The 18,673-nt window shown below is 41.1% G+C and overlaps 1 protein-coding gene across 4 annotated transcripts in view; it reads right to left on the bottom strand.

Moving 5' to 3' along the window:
* The window catches only part of LOC120091119, a 62,394-nt gene that overhangs the window by 31,185 nt on the left and 12,536 nt on the right, over positions 1 to 18,673 (bottom strand). Inside the window, exon 5 of one of the 4 annotated variants that reach the window (XM_039048971.1) lies at positions 14,777 to 15,624. The exons of the other annotated variants lie outside the window; for them this stretch is intronic. Coding sequence (XP_038904899.1) covers positions 14,810 to 15,624 — 815 coding nt within the window. The 3' untranslated portion in view covers positions 14,777 to 14,809. Of the gene's footprint in view, positions 1 to 14,776; positions 15,625 to 18,673 lie in introns of those variants that run through there. 4 annotated transcript variants of the gene reach the window in all.

Here is an 18,673-nt window from a genome sequence, read left to right as displayed (position 1 = left end):
AGATAATGCCACCATTTCTGGACTGCTAGCACTATTGCCATGAGTTCCCTTTCATAGATGGATTTGGCTTGGGCTCGGGGAGATGGCTTTTGGCTAAAATAGGCTATTGGTTTGAAATTTTGAGACAATACTGCCCCCAAATCAAATCCAAATGCATCTGTTTCAATCACAAATGGCTGAGAGAAATCGAGTAGGGTCAGTACGGGGACAGTCATAATTACGTGCTTCAACTCTTCAAAGGCTTGTGTGGCTTCTGCATTCCAAACAAAACCACCTTTTTGTAATAGTTTAAGAAGCACAGACACCGACACGCGACATGGTGACACGACGACACGCCAATTTTCAAAAAAGTAGGACACGACACGTCGGGGACACGTTATTAATTTTATTAAAAAAATTATATATGTCGTGAAATAAACATATTGGGAAATATTCCATTTAAAAACATCATTAACACCCATACAACCATAGATAAGATGACTAACAGTCCAATGTCATAAGTCATAACAAGTTTTAGTAATTAGTTCAACACCACAAAAGTTACAAAACCACAAAATAGAATCAAAGAAGCCAAGCCATATTTTCTTCATTCTTGTCCAATGTCCTCTTAACTACTCGAAGCTTCATTCTGATCACCATCATCAGTAAAAACTATAGCTTCCAATTTTGGTTCGTCGAAAGATAAATTAGCTACTTCAAGCATTCCCGCATCTTCAAATGAATCAAATGAATCTCCAGCAATGTCCCACATTTTCGTCTCTCCTTTGAAATATTCAAGAATTTTTCTTGGTAAAAGACGTAGATTGCTATAGATGTACACCAAGTCTTCTGCATGTTGTGATGTCATCTTGGTCCTTCTCATGGAGTGCACAAATGAACATGTACTCCAATTTCGCTCACAACATGAGGAAGATGAAGGTTGAACAAGTAACTTCATAGCTAGTGATTGAAAAGTTGGAGTAAAGGCACCATGGATGGCCCACCAACTCTTCGGAGGCATATTATATCTATCATGTATGGAATCATGTTCAGCAAACTCTGAAGACATTGTAGAGAAATTGGCAAATTCAATATTTACTCTTGTTCGCTCATCCTCTTAACTAAAATATCTCTTGATACACTTCATCCTCTCTCTTGATACTTCTAAGTCTTGTTTTCTTCAAGACATTGTGCACTATAATACCTAAATAAAATTATAAAATATACCCACCTCTAGAGTGTGCATAGAAATTAAAAATATAAAATAAAGATCTAAGATGTCTTAGAATACCTTGGATTTAAAGAATGTTCCAAACAATGGAGAGGAGTGCTATTTTTATTCCAGCGGTCAATCAAAATTTGATGCACCACTTCATAAAAAGATGAGGATTCATCTGCATGCTTTCCTTCATGTCTATAGATTGCCACCTTCACTTTTTCAATCATGGTGTCCCACATATCATATATCAAATGAAGGCAAGGTTTGTCCGTATCACAATCCTGATCATATCATAAATAGGAGCAGTAAAAGAAAGAATATAATCAATCTTATCCCACCAAATATCATTAAGACCAACTCCTTTACACGTCTTGCTTTCACCATATCATCTTCTATGTAGCATCCCCATTTATCACTGATAACCATTGTTTGCAAGCCAACCTTAATGAAATTAAATCTTCTAAGCATAATGATGGTAGATGCAAATCGTGTTTCTGCTACTACAATTAACTTCAAAGACACAAACTCATTGAACATAGCAAGCCTCATGGAATGGTTCATGATAAAGTGCTGGACAAACATAACATCATAAAAAATTTCAGAAATCCAACTACACTCTACAAATACATGTTGATTGCTATCAATATTTCTTGCAACACAAATGTTCTTCAAAGCAAGATTGAGGGTATGAACTACACAAGGTGTCCAAACTATGTTGGAGAACTGTGATTCATAATTTGTCCTGCACCCTTACAATTTGCAGCATTGTCAGTGATTATTTGAATCACATTCTCATGTCCCACCTCATTTATAACTTTTTTCATCAAATTTGCTATGAAGTATTTGTCTTTAGTCTCACCTGAGCAATCTATGGCTTAAGAAACATTGGTCCTCCTTCTGTAATTGCAATAAAGTTAATCAATGGTCTCCTCTGCGAATCGCTCCATCCATCACTGACAATACTTACCCTCTTCTGAGACCATGTACTTTTCACAAATTGCAACCAATCTCTCTATATTTGCTTTTTCTTTTTTGAGAAGAATTGTTCTCAATTTATTATACCATGGAGGTAAATAACCCGACAAAGCATTATTTGCAACCAAAGCAAATGCATTCACATAATGTGGATTTCTAGCCAAGTGAAAAAAAGGTAAACCTGCAGAATAAAACATTCTAGCTATCTCTGAATCCACTTGATCACGAATTGCCAAGTTAAATGACTTCTCTAGTGCAATAATATCTCCTTTCCTTTTCTTTTGTTCCATTGTTGAATAAGAATATGAATAGCTACCCATACTTCCCGTTCCAAAAGATTGAGATTCAGTTTGTATATGTCGTGAAGGTGGTAAAGGAACTTGTTTAGGAGCATTTCTTGCAATACGTGCTTTAGCTTCATCTTCTAACTTTTGCATTTCAGCAAGATCTTTAGGGGTAATTTTTTTACATACTCCAATCCCAAATCCACTCAATTTCAGTAGATGTGTCCTAACTCTTGTATAAGAACCTTTTCTATTTTCTTGACAAAAATTATATTGCCAAGAAATATTCCCCCCTTCTTCATTCAATCTTTCATTTTTTGTAACATATTGCCATAACGGTTTTGTTTCATCGTTGGTAGTCATTTTTTTAATTGATTTCAGTATGACTTGAAGATGATTCCACCATACTACTTTTAAATAAAACAAAAATAACAAAATAAGATTTAATGGAAAGAAAAAAAAACATAACCGTTCAAACAAAAACAGTATGTTCATGAAAGGGAGAAAAACACATAAAAATATAGGGAAGAAACAAACCAAATCGCCGGCGAGTCTGGGCGTGGAGAAGTCGAACGAAGTTTGGGCGTGGAGAAGCGACATGCTTGGGCGTGGAGAAGCGGCGTGGAGGTTTGGGCGTGTGGAGTTTTGGGCATGGAGGTGTGGCCAGCCGTCGATCGAGTGGATTTCGTTGGTTGTCGGCATGGTTGTTTTGATATTTTGAAGAAAAGTGGAATAGAATAATATATTTTGAGAAATTAAAATAAAAAGCACAATAACCCAAAAAAGTTTTAGGCTTAGGCTTATATAATTTAAGCTTTTGGGTTGGGCTAACTTTTATAAGCTTTCATTGTTTTTTCTTTTTAATTTTGCAGTGTCATGTCCCAACTGTGTCGGAAATTTCAAAAAATAATAAAATATTTGACACGCCAGCTGGCGTTTCGAACACGTGTCGGAGGCGTGTCGGTGTCGGACACGTGTCCAACACTGACACTTGGTCATCTTAAGAGTGTCGATGTTTTATAGGTAACAGTTTGGTAGGGGGGGCAGCAATGCCACTATACCCTTTCATGAATCTTCTGTAATAGCCGGTGAGTCCTAAGAATCCTCTGAGTTTGATACATTCTTCGATTATGGCCACTCCATTATTGCTTTAATCTTTTCTCCATCTGCTTCCACTCCCTGTTGTGAGATCCAATGCCCCAAGTATTGTATCATCGGTTGACAGAATGTACACTTCCTTTTATTTACCGACAGCTTATTGTCGCTCAGTATGTTGAACACTATTCCTAGATGAGTCTCGTGGGTGGTAATATCTGGACTATAAACCAAATAGTCATAAAAAACACAAGTATAAATCGTCTCGATTGCACGTTTGGGAGGTAGAGTGGTAGAAGTCTCAAACACATCATCATTCTGCTCTAGAGTAACGATTGGGTCATAACTAGTAGTCCTTCATGATAGGGTTTCTCAACGTCTCGAATGCCCTCCCTGTCCCACTCCAGGTGTTAAAATTCTATCAGAAATCCTAGATCGTCCTCTTCCCATATTTTGGATAGAGCCTTGAATGATATTTTCGGATTTCGTGAGGGACGGATCCTCTTGTAGAATTACATGAGAATTTCCCGACCAAAACGACATCGTCAACGTTGGCCAGTGGATGCTCATGAACCCTATTATGCATAGCCATGGCATTCCCAAAACCACGTCCATTTGCCCTAAATCATGGCTAGAAAGTCAACTCTTACCACCAGTTCCGGCGGTTTAATTCAATAGACTTGCAAATTCCTTTTCCCTGAATTGTCGTTCCATTCCCAATCATCACTTTGAATTTTGTCTTCTGTAGTGAATAAAATTGTACGTAGCCCCTGAATCAATTAATACGATTACCTCCTTACTCTTCATCATTCCCTTTAGCTTCGTCGTCCCTTTCGCTGAAAATCCAAGCATCGATCTCAAAGCTAGCTCCGCGTTCTCAATTACTTCCATCTTCTTCAACTCAGGCTTCTCCTCTTCTTCTTCTATCTCCTCGATTCCCGAATCTTCTTCTTCATCTACGATGAACAACATCAATTGCCGATTCTCCTTTATCTTGCAACCGTGTCTAGGTGAATATTTCTCACTACAATGAAAACACAAACCCTTGTCTAGTCAATCCCAAAATTCAATGTCTGATAATCTCTTCAACGATGGATCTTTCTTCGTAAAGTTACCTTTCACTGTAATTGACATTTGCCTCATCATTAGGGTTTCATTCCTTTTTACGAAGCCTTGTCCACTATGGTTACATCTTTCTTCCCGTTTTGGGGCTCCCACTTATTGGGCCCAACTATACCCAAATTGGCCAAAGCCATTTTTAGGGCCATATTTCGATCATTAACTAATTGGGCCTCCCACATGCATTCGTGCAATGTCGTTGGATGTCTGTTGATGACCTTAACCTGTAGCACCGATTCGAATCCGTTCAGAAAGGCATCTCTGAGCACATTCTTGGCCATCTCCAACAATGGTGCTGAATAGGTCACAAATTCATCACGTAGTCAGCGTATGACCTTCCTGTTTAATCCACAAAAGATGAGCTCCCAAACTCCCTTCCCCGATGGATCTATAATGTTCAAATATCCTCTTCTTCAATTCTTCCCAAGTGGTAATGCCTTTCCGATTATGGCTCCAATGGAACCAATCCACTTCATCAGGAGCAAAACTGACAATAGCCACCTTGACCTTTTCAATGTCGGATAACTCATGGATTTCGAAGTAATGTTCCGCTCAATAAACCCAGGACTCTGGATTCTCGGCCGTGAACAAGGGAATCTCAAGCCTCTTGTATTTTCTCTTATCAACTCCTCCAACTCCTTGGTTTTGAGACGAATCCGCCTCCTCCACCTTTCCCTTCAATTTGAGGTCTCCCTTCTGTGGTTCCAGACTCCTTCCTTGCGAAGTTATTTTCCCTGAATTCCTCAGCCAGTTTTTTGAATTTTTTGCAAAGAGCCAAAGACCAAGGAGCATATCCTTCAATCTGAAGATCTCTTTCTCATTGGCCTCCATTCTCTCCTCCATCTTCTTCTGATTCATCGTACACCCCAGGATTTGTGGGCTCTGGTACCAGTTTGTTAGGTGTCTCTTCCTGTACCCAGTAAACCCAACAGGTATGGCCAAAAACAACAAAGCAACTTCTCTGTAATAGTAGTATTAATTGAGAAAAGAGAATACAGAGATAATGAAGAAGACAAATAACCACCACACCAATAGTACAAGATACGCAAAAATGGAAAATAAGGAATAAAAGGAAGCAAACCAGCGCATTCGGGAGAGCTGGTGATTCTCTCCTAAAAGCTACCCTCAGCCTTTATTTCTCTCACAAAATTCCCTGCCTACACTGAAACCGTTCTTTTATAGCAGATTGGCGGTGGTCCCTCGACAGTTTTCCTCCCCTCCATTTCCTCCATAACAACTTTCTTCTGTGAATTACCTTTCTTGCCCCTCCTTTTGTAGGTGTATAAAATTGGAGGTTTAACAAACTCTCTCATTTATGATGAGACACGATATACGAAGGTTTGTACAAGGAAATGCAATAACTTATTTGAGTTTTCTTTATAGTTAAGAGTATAAGAGGGCTCCACTCCTTATATTATGCTCATCTCCCTAATTTTTGGGGAGGTCTTCCCATCTCAAGACAAGACCAACTCCAGGAGACAACGAGGCTTATCTCCAGCCATCCCAAGCCCTTACCACTAGAAGGTCACCCCTTCTTGGGTCATAAAACACCAAATACCAAGTAATTTGTTAAACCCCTAATAATTTACACTTACAAAAGGAGGGGCAAAAGGGGGAATATACAAGAGGAATTTGTTACAAATGAAGCTGAAGGAGAGAAACTGTTTTCAGAGAAGTTAGTGGGAGGTGAATTCAATTAAGAAACGGGACCACTCTCAACTGTTAAATAGGGCACTCTGAGGCCAAGGAATGGTATGAAAATTTTGTGAAGATAAATAAAAGCTGAGGAGCTTTTATGGATAGTATTCCCAGCTCTCTCGAATTTCTGCTAAGCCTCACTTCTTTTTGTTTTTGATATGCTAATGATTAATAGTGTTGTTTTCTCTTTGGAAATCCTTTCTGAGTAATGAAATACCATTGAACCCGTGTTTCTTCTGTGTTCTCTCTGTTTTCTTTCTTTTCTATTTGTTTTTTCTTTGGTGTTGATTCGTGGACAGGGAAGAGATCGACCTAAGGTCTTAACAAAGTGGTATTAGAGTCGCAATCCTGGGGAAGACTCGAGCAATAACTCAAAAACAACTTGAAGAAAGGGTGGAGTCGAGTAAGAAGGAGATTGCTAGGTTAAAAGAAATGTTGCTCGGTTTGTGTAAGAACATTGAGAAGCTGATAGAAGAGGTCAGGGAAAACAACTCCTCTCAAAAGAAGGAGACTGTGGTCACGGAAGGAAGTACCCTCAAAGCGAAGGAGAAATTGGAGGAGGCTGAATCATCCCAAGCGCACGAAGCTGGGAACACGGACAAAGGTAAGTAGAAATACCTCTTTTCACAGGAGCAAACCCGGAGTCATGGTGTACCACGTCGAGCACTACTTTGAAATACACGAGCTATCAGATGCGGAGAAGGTTAAAGTGACCGTAGTGAGCTTCGCTCCAGATGAGGTCGATTAGTTCCGGTGGAGCAATAATCGGAAGGCCATAACCACGTGGGAAGAACTTAAGAAGAGACTCTTCGAGCACTACAGAACCATTGGTGAAGGGAGTTTGGGTGCTCGTTTGTTGAAAATCAAGCAAGACGGCTCATATTCAGATTATGTGAAGAATTTTGTCATGTACTCAGCGCCATTGTCGGAGCTCTCAGAGAGTGTGCTAAAAGATACCTTCATGAATGGACTGGAACCAGCCTTCCAGGCGGAAGTGATTAGCTGTAACCCCAAAACATTGGACGAATGTATGCGCAAAGCCCAACTAATGAATGATCAGAACTTGGCCCTGATATTAGCACTAACAGACCTGGGAGTTGGTGGGCTCAACAAAAAGGAGGCTCGACAAGGTGAAAGAAACATCAAACAAAGGGCACGTGAAGGGTCACGAGGTCCTACCCATGAAACAAGTGTCGATTCCGGTTAAGAACATTCCCTTGAAGAAGGAGACTCCCCTGAAGAGATTGTCGGATTTGGAGTTTAGGGAACATCTAGACAAGGGCCTTTGCTTTCGTTGCAATGAGAAATATGCACCAGGCCATCGTTGTAAGGTCAGAGAAAATCGAGAGCTAATGCTCTTCATAGCCAACAAGGAAGAAGACATGGTTGTGGAAGAAGTCGAAGAAGGGGAAGAGAAGCTCAAGCTAAAGAACATGGAAGTCATGGAGAGAGTTGCATTGAAATCAATACTCGGGTTTTCTGCAAAAGGAACCATGAAGTTGAAGGGTGAGATAAGGGGAAAGGAGGTATTGGTGCTGATTGACTCAGGAGCAACACACAATTTCATCCATCAAGATATTGGGAGGGAACTTGAGCTTCCTTTAAAACACCAGACAAAATTTGGTGTAGTGATAGGCAATGGAACTACAATTGAAGGGAAGGGAGTCTGCAAAAATGTCGAGCTCAGACTGTCAGGGCTAGTGGTGAGGGCGGATTTTTTGGCTATGGAGATGGGGCAGATGAATGTTGTATTGGGGATGCCTTGGTTACGTACCACGGGCTACATGAGTATCCATTGGCCTTCTTTAACCATGACGTTTCTGGTCAAGGGACTCGCACATAATCTTATGAGGAGATCCCTCCCTCACGAAGGCAGAAGTATCATTAAAGGCTCTCAGCAAACAGTGGGAGGAAGATGATTTGGGCTTCCTAGTGGAATTTCAACATCTGGAAATCGAGAAAGATGGGATGGAAGAGCAAGGGGGAGAAGTTACCAGTAATGATCTCAGAACTCTTAGAACAAAATGAGGACGTGTTTGAAATGCCAGCCAAGCTACCTCCCAAAAGGGCAGTAGACCACCGAATTACCATCAAGGAAGACCAGAATCCCATTAACGTTCGACCTTACAAGTATAGCCACACGCAAAAAGAAGAGATCAAAAAGCTTGTGAGTGAAATGATGCAGGTCGGATTCATACGTCCCAGTAGAAGCCCTTATTCCAGCCCGGTGTTATTAGTCAAGAAGAAAGACGAGGGATGGCGTTTTTGTGTCGATTACAGAAAGTTAAATCAGGGAACAATTGCAGATAAGTTTTCGATACCTGTTATTGAAGAACTTCTCGATGACCTACATGGGGATGCGGTATTCTCCAAACTCGACCTCAAGTCAAGATATCACCAAATCAGAATGAGGGAGTGACATCGAGAAGACGCCTTTTCGCACACCCAAGGGGCATTATGAATTCCTAGTGATGCCATTTGGTCTCATCGACGCACCTGCTACCTTCAGGTTTTTCGTCCTTTCCTTCGTCGATTCATTCTTGTGTTTTTTGATGACATACTTGTGTGCAGTCCTGATATTTCCACTCATGAAACTCACTTGGGAGTAGTATTCAACATCCTAAGAGACAACAAGCTGTACACGAACCAAAAGAAATATGTTTTCTATCAAGAAAGGATACAGTACCTGGGGCATTGGATTTCCCAACAAGGAGTAGAGGCGGATGGAGAAAAGATCCAAGTCATGTTGAACTGGCCACGGCCAACCAATGTGACTGAATTGCGCGGCTTTCTTGGACTCACCGGATACTATAGGAGGTTTGTGAAGGGGTATAGTGAAATGGCAGCTCCACTCACAAGATTACTACAAAAGAATGGGTTCAATTGGGACGAAGAGGCAACCAGAGCTTTTGAAGAATTGAAACGGTAAATGATGTCCTACCCTGTGTTAGCTCTGTCGGATTTCTCTAAACCATTCGTTATTGAAACCAACGCATCAGGAATCGGCTTGGGGGTCGTGTTATCACAGAATGATAAACCCATTGCATATTTCAGCCAAAAACTATCCCTCCGAGCCTAAGCCAAGTTGATTTATGAAAGGGAACTGATGGCAGTGGTTTTGGCCATTGAAAAGTGGAGGCATTACCTCTTGGGAGGAAAATTTACAGTCATATCTGACCAAAAAGCCCTGAAGTTCTTGATCGAGCAGCGAGAAGTGCAACCTCAGTTTCAAAGATGGTTGACCAAGCTCCTTGGGTATGACTTTGAAATTCTCTACCAACCTGGGCTGCAAAATAAAGTTGTAGATGCCCTATCTCGTGTACCTTCAACAGTAGAAATACATGTTTTGACAGCCCCAGCGGTTGTAGACATGGACTTAATTATCAAGGAAGTTGAAAGCGATGAGGAACTTCAGCAGATCATTGCCACGTTAAGGGAGGATCCGAAAGGAAAACCCAATTACCAGTGGAAGAATAATCGATTGATCTACAAAGGGAGGTTGGTCATTCCTCACAAGTCAACATTGATACCAGCTTTATTACACACTTTTCATGATTCTGTGTTGGGGGGCCATTCCAGATTTTTAAGAACGTACATGAGAATGAATGGAGAGCTTTATTGGCTAGGAATGAAGGCTGACATACAGAGGTATGTGGAAGGATGTGAAACTTGCCAAAGGAACAAATCAAAGTCCTCGTCATCGGCTAGGCTGCTTCAACCACTCCCCATTCTTTTTTTTTTTTTTTTTTTTTTTTTTGAAAAGGAAACAAGTCTCTTTATTCATTAAGAAAATGAAGTGAGACTAATGCTCAATTTACAAGGTAGTCGTAAGGATCAGCAGGTGCACCCGGGCATCTCAACAAGGTTGACACCCCCTTAGCACCCCTCATCACATCCTAATACTAGAAAAGCCTTTAAATTAAGCAATACAAAGGGATACAATACTTATAATGATAAAGAGAGAAACTGGAAAAACATAACAAAAAGAGAACTAAAAACGAAGCAATGTGATCTTCAAAAAGATGGAGAAAGGAATGAATGCCAATTTAGACTGATTTCCTGACTAGAGTATGGTGCAAAGGAGCTTGAGAGGGAGCAACAAAGAGAGGCTTTCAGCTTTGCAGCTTCAAATCTTGAGAACCATGGGGTTTCTTTGTCTTGGAAGACTCTTTGGTTCCGCTCAAACCACAATTCAGCTAACACAGCCTTAACAGCATTGACCCACAGAATCTGGTGTGTTTTCTTGAGAACCGGCCCTATCAACAACTGCTGCACATTTAGACTAAAATCTGCTCCGAAGGTCCAGCACAAATTAAAGACACTGAAGAGCGAAAACCAGCAGCTTGGTGCATAAAAGCAGTCGATAAAAAGGTGTTGTAGGTCTTCCCCATTCTTTTTACACAAAGCACACATATTGGGGGAGAGGTAGTGGGAGACAAGCTTCTTTTGCAGCACACTTGAGAAGTTTAGGGACCCAAAAACCATTATCCAAAGGACTATATTTATTCTCCTTGGACTTTTTGATTTCCAAAGAGCATAAAGTAGAGGATCGATTCGGGGGGGCTTTGCGGAGAAAGTTGGTTAAGGATTTAGCCGAGAAAGCTCCATTGGGGTTCCAAAGACCAAGCCTTTGAGTCAGGAAAATCTTACACCTTTAAGTTAGAAATGAGACACAACAAATCTTGAAATTCAATAATCTCTTCATCTTTTAAATACCTCCTAAAAGAGATGCTCCCAGAGTTGGTGTTGTGATCCCAATGCTCCCTCACAAAACCGTTTGGATGAGTGGCCAATCTAAATAATCTGGAAAATCTGGATGAAAGGGGGAGATTGCCAAGCCAAGCATCTAACCAAAAAGAAATTTTAAGACCATTGCCTAAAACAAACACTGACAGATTTTCTACCTTCAACCAAGCCCTTGAAATGCTAATCCATGGGCTTCTAAGGCTGCTCACTGCCTTACCGGAAGTGTGACTCCCGAAAATGCTACTACCAGGTATACTTTTGACCACTCTGCACCAAAGGGAAGAGCTTTCAAACTGGAATCTCCAGCCCCATTTTGCTAAAAGAGCCAGATTTTTCTCTTTCAAGCCTCCCAAACGAAGGCCACCTTCTTCATGAGATTTAGTCACAAGCTCCCATTTGGCTAAATGATTTAGTTTACCCCCTTTGTGGCCTTCCCAAAAGAAATTTCTCAATATTGTTTCTAAGATATGCAACACTTTTTTTGGAATCAAGAAGGAAGACATGTAGTAAGTGGGAGGTTCGAGATTACTGACTTACAAAGGGTTGCTCTTCCTCCTCTTGAAATGTTGTATCTTCTCCATTTATCAAGAGTGCCTTCATCAATAACAGGCTGCCAAAATCTATCTTTTTCGGGTAGCCTCCCAATGGAAGTCCTAAATAGAGAAGGGGAAGTTGCTCTGCTTTACAATTGAACTTTGCTGCCCACTTATTCAGCATGTCATGGCCTATATTTATACCACAAAGAGATGATTTCTCCCCAATAGTTTTCTGTGCAGAACACCATTCAAAAAGGTCAAGAGTGGCCCAAAGAGACTCTAGCATATCATCATCATATTTGCAAAAGATAAGGGTGTCATCGGCAAATTTTGAAACATGGACTTTATCCTTCCCAACCAAAAAGCCTTCAAAACGATCTTTCTCATGTAACCGGTTGATTAAGGCATTTAAGACTTCTCCCACAAGGATGAAGAGGAAAGGAGAAAGGGGATCTCCTTGCCTGATTCCTCTAGTTGCAACTATCCTTCCACGAGGCCTTCCATTGATAAAGATGGAGAACTTTGGATTGGTGATGCAGCCCAAAATCCAAGAGATCCATTTTGAGCTGAAATTCTTCCCAAGTAGGACTTTTTCAAGGAAGGACCAGTCCACTCTATCAAATGTTTTCTCCAAATCAAGCTTTAGAAGCCAACCTTTCTTCCCTTTCGATCGTCCTCGACTGCTTCATTTGCAATTAGGATGGGGTCTAGGATCTGTCTTCCCTCAATAAAGGCACTTTGAGTAGGGGCTATTATGCTTGGCATGATTCTTTTTAGCCTCTCAGCTAGAACTTTTGCTACTATCGTGTACAAGAGGGTAGTGAAACTGATTGGTCTGAAGTCTTTGACTTTCACTGCATCTGATTTTTCTAGAATTAGGCAAATAAAGTTCTCTTTAATACATGAATTGAGTTTACCGTTGCTGTAGAAATCATCAAACATTTTTATAAGGTTGTCTTTCAGAAGATGCCAAAAATGGATGAAGAATTCTGGTGTGAAGCCATCCGACCCGGGTGCCTTGTTTCTTCCTAACCCTTTCACTGCTAGCTTGATTTCTCGAGCAGAAAAACTTACTACCAGCTGCTCATTTTGACTTCTTGAGACTCTTGACCAGTCAAGGTTGAGGAGAATGGCTCGAGGATCATTACTTTTTTAGTACAATGAGGAGTAAAAGCCCAAAATGATATCTTCAATATCCCGGGTGGATTTGGTTGGAAGGTCTTGATCATTGAGCAATTTTGTAATCAAATTCTTTCTTTTTCTAGCAGATAGGAATCTGTGGAAGAAAGAAGTGTTCTCATCCCCTTCTTTTAACCATTTTAACTTGCATTTTTTAATTAGCCTTCTTTCTTCCAGTTGGTATAAGGCTAGGAGGCCTGCTTTCAAGGAGTAGGCTACTTCATCACCACTGATCCGAGGAGATACATCCACTGTCAGTGAGTCTTTTCTTTGAATTTCTTTTAGTAAGCTTTCCTCTTTCATCTTCTTCTCTTTCCCATAATCATGAAACCATTTCTTAAGGACTGGTTTTGTTTCTCTTAAGTTTGTGGAGAGAGTAAAACCTGCCCATTTATGAATTTCCTTCCCTTTCAGAGATTTTTCAATCAATTTACAGCAATCCTTATTGCTCAACCAGCTGTTACAAAAACGAAACGGTGAGGGCCCCCACTCAAATGTTCCTGCTTCTAAGGTAAGAGGAAAGTGGTCTGACATGGTTCTAGCTTGTCTTGCAACCCTTGAATTATTAAAAACTTCTTCCCATGTGCTTAATACAAGGAAACGGTCTAGGAGAGTTTTGGAAGCACCATTTCCTTCCCTAGACCAAGTGAATTGGGCACTTGAGAGTGGAATTTCCAACAGGTTGTTTAGTCTGATGAACTTATTGAAGTTATTCATATCCCTCGTTGCTCTACCTACTGGATATCTCTCATGCCTTCTTCGAATGCTGTTGAAAAATCCACCAATACACCACGGATCATCAAATTTTGCCAGGGAGGATAATTCTACCCACATTCTTCTTTCTCGGTAATCACAAGGGCCATAGACATTTGTAATCCAGCAAATCTTTTTGTTTATCGTTTGACATTTGATTGAAAGAGAGAATTCATCTTTTGAACTGCAGGAAACTAGAATTTTGCTCTCATCCCACATTGTTATTAAGCCTCCCGATTTTCCTTTTGCTTCCACCAAGGCCCAACCTACCTCTTTTGAGCTCCAAAGGCTTTTGATAAAGGAGCCCTCAATTCTGTCTTTTTTTGTTTCTTGAATAAGGACGATATCCAGATTGACTTTTTTCAGAAATCTTTTTAGAAGCAATCTTTTCGAGGAATCCTCTAAGCCTCTTGTGTTCCAAGTAACAATCTTCATTAAGGACCACCGAGGATTCTTAAGCACTTCCCCTTTGATCAGGCCAAGATGAATTCACACTCTTTTATGATGGATTATAGGGTCTATGGGACAACTGACAAATTTAGAGGGGGGGGTGGGGAAAATGCTTTCACTAACCAATGTAGGTTCGTCCGGGAGAAGGAAGAGCCGACTCAGGAAGAAATCCATGCCTTCTTGATAGTCTTCGAGTTCTTTTTTATCTTCAACATCATTAATGTCCGGCTCCTCACTGCTCACACTAGCCAATAAGTCATCATCTGAATCTTGGGAGAATGGAGAAGGAAAAATAAACTTGTTACGGCTGAGAATTTATCTATCTGGAGAGGATTTACCACTTCGGGTGCAGTGTAGAGAAGGTAGGATAGAAATCTCCCTATCTGGCCTCAAAGTTTGAGGATTAGCTTGGAGGTGTTAGCACAACTTACTTCAAGAATATCCGGGTTGGAGATGGCTGACCATGGGTTTTAAAAGGACGTGTGCTTTCTGATGAAATGTCTGGGAAAAGGCCGCAGCCCAAACGACTTCGTTTTTGCAGAAGTGAAAGGCTTTAATGGCTTATTCCTTTTCAGCTTTTGGAGCCGTTTGTGGGAGAATGGGTTAGAGACCGAGGCCTCCGGCTTCTTCGTGAGAGAAACTTGAGCAACAAACTTCTCAAAATTGGTTGGAGACAAACCGACTTTCTGAGGAGGAAGAATCGGACCGATATTACTGATTTTTTTCCAAATCAATTTTGGCGCCTTTGTGAGGAGAAGTCGAAGGGTCACGGCCCTCTATCTTTTTTTTAAAATTATTAAATCATTTTTGGTGCCTTTTTTAGGGGAAGTTGAAGGGTCACGACCCTCTATCTTTTTTAAATCATTTTCCTCTGCAGACGGCTCTGAAGATAGCAGCTCGAGAAGACCAAAAGGCTGAGGGCTGAGGCAGGATCGGGGGGGCGACTCAAAGGATGAACGGCCTCTTGACTTCTTGGCTTTGAATTTAAACTCTCTCTTCCTGCTTTCATTATTATCCACAAAGACTCCTGGACTTCTAGAGGACTTAATGTTACGGTTGGAGGAAAAGAGGAAGTTGAATTTTGAATTTAATGGATCACAATAAATGCCTTCAGCACATTTAACTTCATTTAGTCGAATTAGATCAATGGGATTTGTAAAGTCAGATTCAAATAAATCACCCTTGACCTTGCTAGGAGGGTTGGATGTCGAAATATCACCGAAATTCAAGTAGATGGAGCCTCTTTTTTCATTTGAAACTTCTATTGTTGCTGGGACAAAACCACAAAGATTCTCCTTTACTTTAATTATGGCATCTAAGACCTTGATCAAATTAAGTATTTCCATTGCTATGCTTTCTAATCCACCAAAGTATTTCCCAATCGCCTCGAAGGTTTGCTTGCACCAGTAATCAAGGGGTAAGTTCTTGATAGAGATCCAACCCCCGTAACCCCTGACATAAGCTGGTCTGCCATGGATGGAGTTGTTCCATCTTTCGAATTTCAGGTGGAAGGAGCCGAATTTCTGCCACTTGCCTGAGATATTAACCAATTCATCCAAGGATTCTCGTTCCATTGTTACCGGAGTATTTTCTGCAAATAAAGGATTGATAATAACATTAGATTGGAAGTGGTCTTTGAGTGTTTTAAAAATATGAAGCCAATTATCGAATTCAAATAGACGTGAGACAATCCATAGGTTAGAGAAGTCAGGTTGGAGCACATCAGCATGCTTGATAACCTATTGATGCTGCCTATTCTGTTTTTTGACCACCGAAACAGGGGAGACAGGGGAGCTCGGGTTCCTTGAGGAAATCTGTGGCTGAAGAGGGGTACTCAATGGTGGCTTGTCTACATTTGAAGGGGGGATGTATTCTCAAAAGAACACGAGTTTGTTGAGGAATTCTTGAGGCAGCCGCTGACCATATCATTGAACTCTTGCCAGCCGGAGGTGCCATCCCCAAAAGGGATGTGAATGTTTTTCTTTCCGCTGTTGAGGGCCAGACCGCACATTCTATGAACCAACCCCTGTTTCCCGGAATTTGGATAGCGAATGACACACTGATCAACCCTTTCTTTAAGGAGGAAAAATTCAAAAGATGGACCATATAGCAATCTCTTCCAGCTACCCTCAGCCATTGCGCCATTAGTGGTGAGAAAAGAACTTTTTGTCCTATTTTCATGTCCTATAAAAAACCCGTTGCTCACTTTCCACATACAGAAGAAGAACACCTATTTTGCAACTCTTCACCTCCATGGGTCTGGGGCTGACTGTTGAACTAATGTCACCGGCGTGGTTTGATGCGGCAAGAGTTAAAAGCCAAGGCTGGAAAACAGAGCTGAAACAGGGTAAGAAAGGAGGTCAGGGGAAAGGGAAGGAGCTGGAAGGAGGGCAGAAGGAGAGGGGTGGGAGAGGCGGTCAAAGGGAGGGAAGGCTAAGGAAGGCATGATGAGCTCCGGTGGGGTGGTCGAAAGGGGGGGCGCGGGGGAAGGAGAAAAAGGAGGAGAGAGGGGAGAGCATTTTTTTAAAATGTGTTGGTCGTTGATTAATGAAATAAAGATTCAACTTTTTGCTTCAACCACTCCCCAGTCCAGATCTGATAATTGAAGAATGGACCATGGACTTCATAGAAGGGTTGCCAAGAGCAGGAGGTTATGACACCATATTGGTGGTTGTTGATCATCTAAGTAAATATGGGCATTTCATTCCTCTTAAACACCCCTTCTCAGCTAAACAAGTGGCAGAGGCTTTTGTCCAAGAGGTGGTCAAACACCATGGCATACCCAAATCCATTACGACTGATCGAGACAAGATTTGCTTAAGTAATTTCTAGAGAGAGATGTTCACTACCATGGGAACTCAGCTGAGAAGAAGCACCGCATTCCATCCTCAAACGGATGGTCAAACCGAGAGAGTCAACTGATGCCTTGAGACCTGTTTGAGATCCTTTTGCAACGAACAGCCAACTCGTTAGAATAAATGGTTAGCATGGGCAGAACTCTGGTACAATACCAGATTTCATGTCTCAATTCAGACCACACCTTTCCAAGCAATTTATGGTAGGCCTCCCCCACCCTTAATCTGTTATAGGGATAAAAAAAACATCGAACTACACTGTGGAACAGCAGCTGAAAGAAAGGGATTTGGCATTGAACGCCCTTAAAGAGAACTTGGTAGTAGCTCAGAATCGGATGAAGAAACACGCTGACTCACATCGAAGAGAGCTGCAATTTGCAGTTGGGGATGAAGTTTTCCTTAAACTTAGGCCCTATCGTCAAAGATCCTTGGCCAGAAAAGAAGTGAGAAGTTATCTCCTAGGTTCTATGGACCTTACCAAATAAGTGAGAAGATTGGGGAGGTAGCCTACCGATTAGACCTGCCACCGGAAGCTTCTATCCACAATGTGTTTCATGTATCTTAACTCAAGAAGAAGCTCGGACAAGCACAACAGGTGCAAAACCTCCTATATTATCTAAAGAATTTGAACTACAAGTTAATCCTGAATTGGTGTTAGGAATACGTTGGAATGGTGAGTTAGCCATTCAAGAGTGGTTGGTTAAATGGAAGAATATGGCAGAGAGTGAGGCTACTTGGGAATCAGCCCCTGCCATGAGACAACAATTCCCAACGTTTCACCTTGAGGACAAGGTGCACTTCGAAAGGGGCAGTATTGTTAAACCCCCAATAATTTACACTTACAAAAGGAGGGGCAAAAGGGGGAATATACAAGAGGAATTTGTTACAAATGAAGCTGGAGGAGAGAAACCGTTTTCAGAGAAGTTAGTGGGAGGTGAATTCGGTTAAGAAACGGAACCACTCTCAACTGTTAAATAGGGCACTCTGAGGCCAAGGAATGGTATGAAAATTCTGTGGAGATAAATAAGAGCTGAGAAGCTTTTATGGAGAGTATTCCCAGCTCTCTCGAATTTCTGTTGGGCCTCACTTCTTTTTGTTTTTGTTATGTTGTTTGTTGTAGATTAATAGTGTTGTTTTCTCTTTGGAAATCCTTTCTGAGTAATGAAATACCATTGAACCAGTGTTTTTTTTTTTTTGAAAAGGAAACAATTCTTTATATTAAAAGAATTGTGAGCTAAAGCTCAAAGTACAAGAGGATTATACAATGAGCAAAAAGCATAGACTTAAGGATCAGCTAGCGCACCCGGGCATCTCAACTAGGTTGACACCCCCTTAGCGCCCTCGTCATTTCCAAGAATAGAGAACCATTGACTAAGGTTGGGAAGAATCCAAACATAAAACAAATAGCATAGCAAGCCCAAACAGTGGCCGGAAAGAGAAAGAACTATAAAGAAAATGGAACAAAAGAAAAAACAAAGCTGAAAAAACAAGAGAAAACAGCCGCTGATGAAGCTAAGATCCACAAATAGGAGGGGAGATAAAAGCTCTCCAGTTGAGGTTGAAATCCATAATACTGTAGCTATTAAAGTGTTTGAAAAGGGTGCACCAAGAAGAAGCAAGACGACGGGCAGATTCAAGACGATCTTTGCACCCAAGAGATTTATCATTAAACACCCTCTAGTTTCTCTCAAACCATAAATCTGCCAATAGAGCTTTAACCGCATTAAGCCAAAGTAAACGGATGGAGTTCTTAAAGCTTGTTCCAACTAAAAGTTGTTGCACATT

Source organism: Benincasa hispida, chromosome 11 (assembly GCF_009727055.1).
Source record: "Benincasa hispida cultivar B227 chromosome 11, ASM972705v1, whole genome shotgun sequence".
In the NCBI taxonomy this organism is placed as follows: Eukaryota; Viridiplantae; Streptophyta; class Magnoliopsida; order Cucurbitales; family Cucurbitaceae; genus Benincasa; species Benincasa hispida.
Note: the sequence above shows the minus strand (reverse complement) of the source record. Positions and strands in the feature narration are given on the sequence as shown.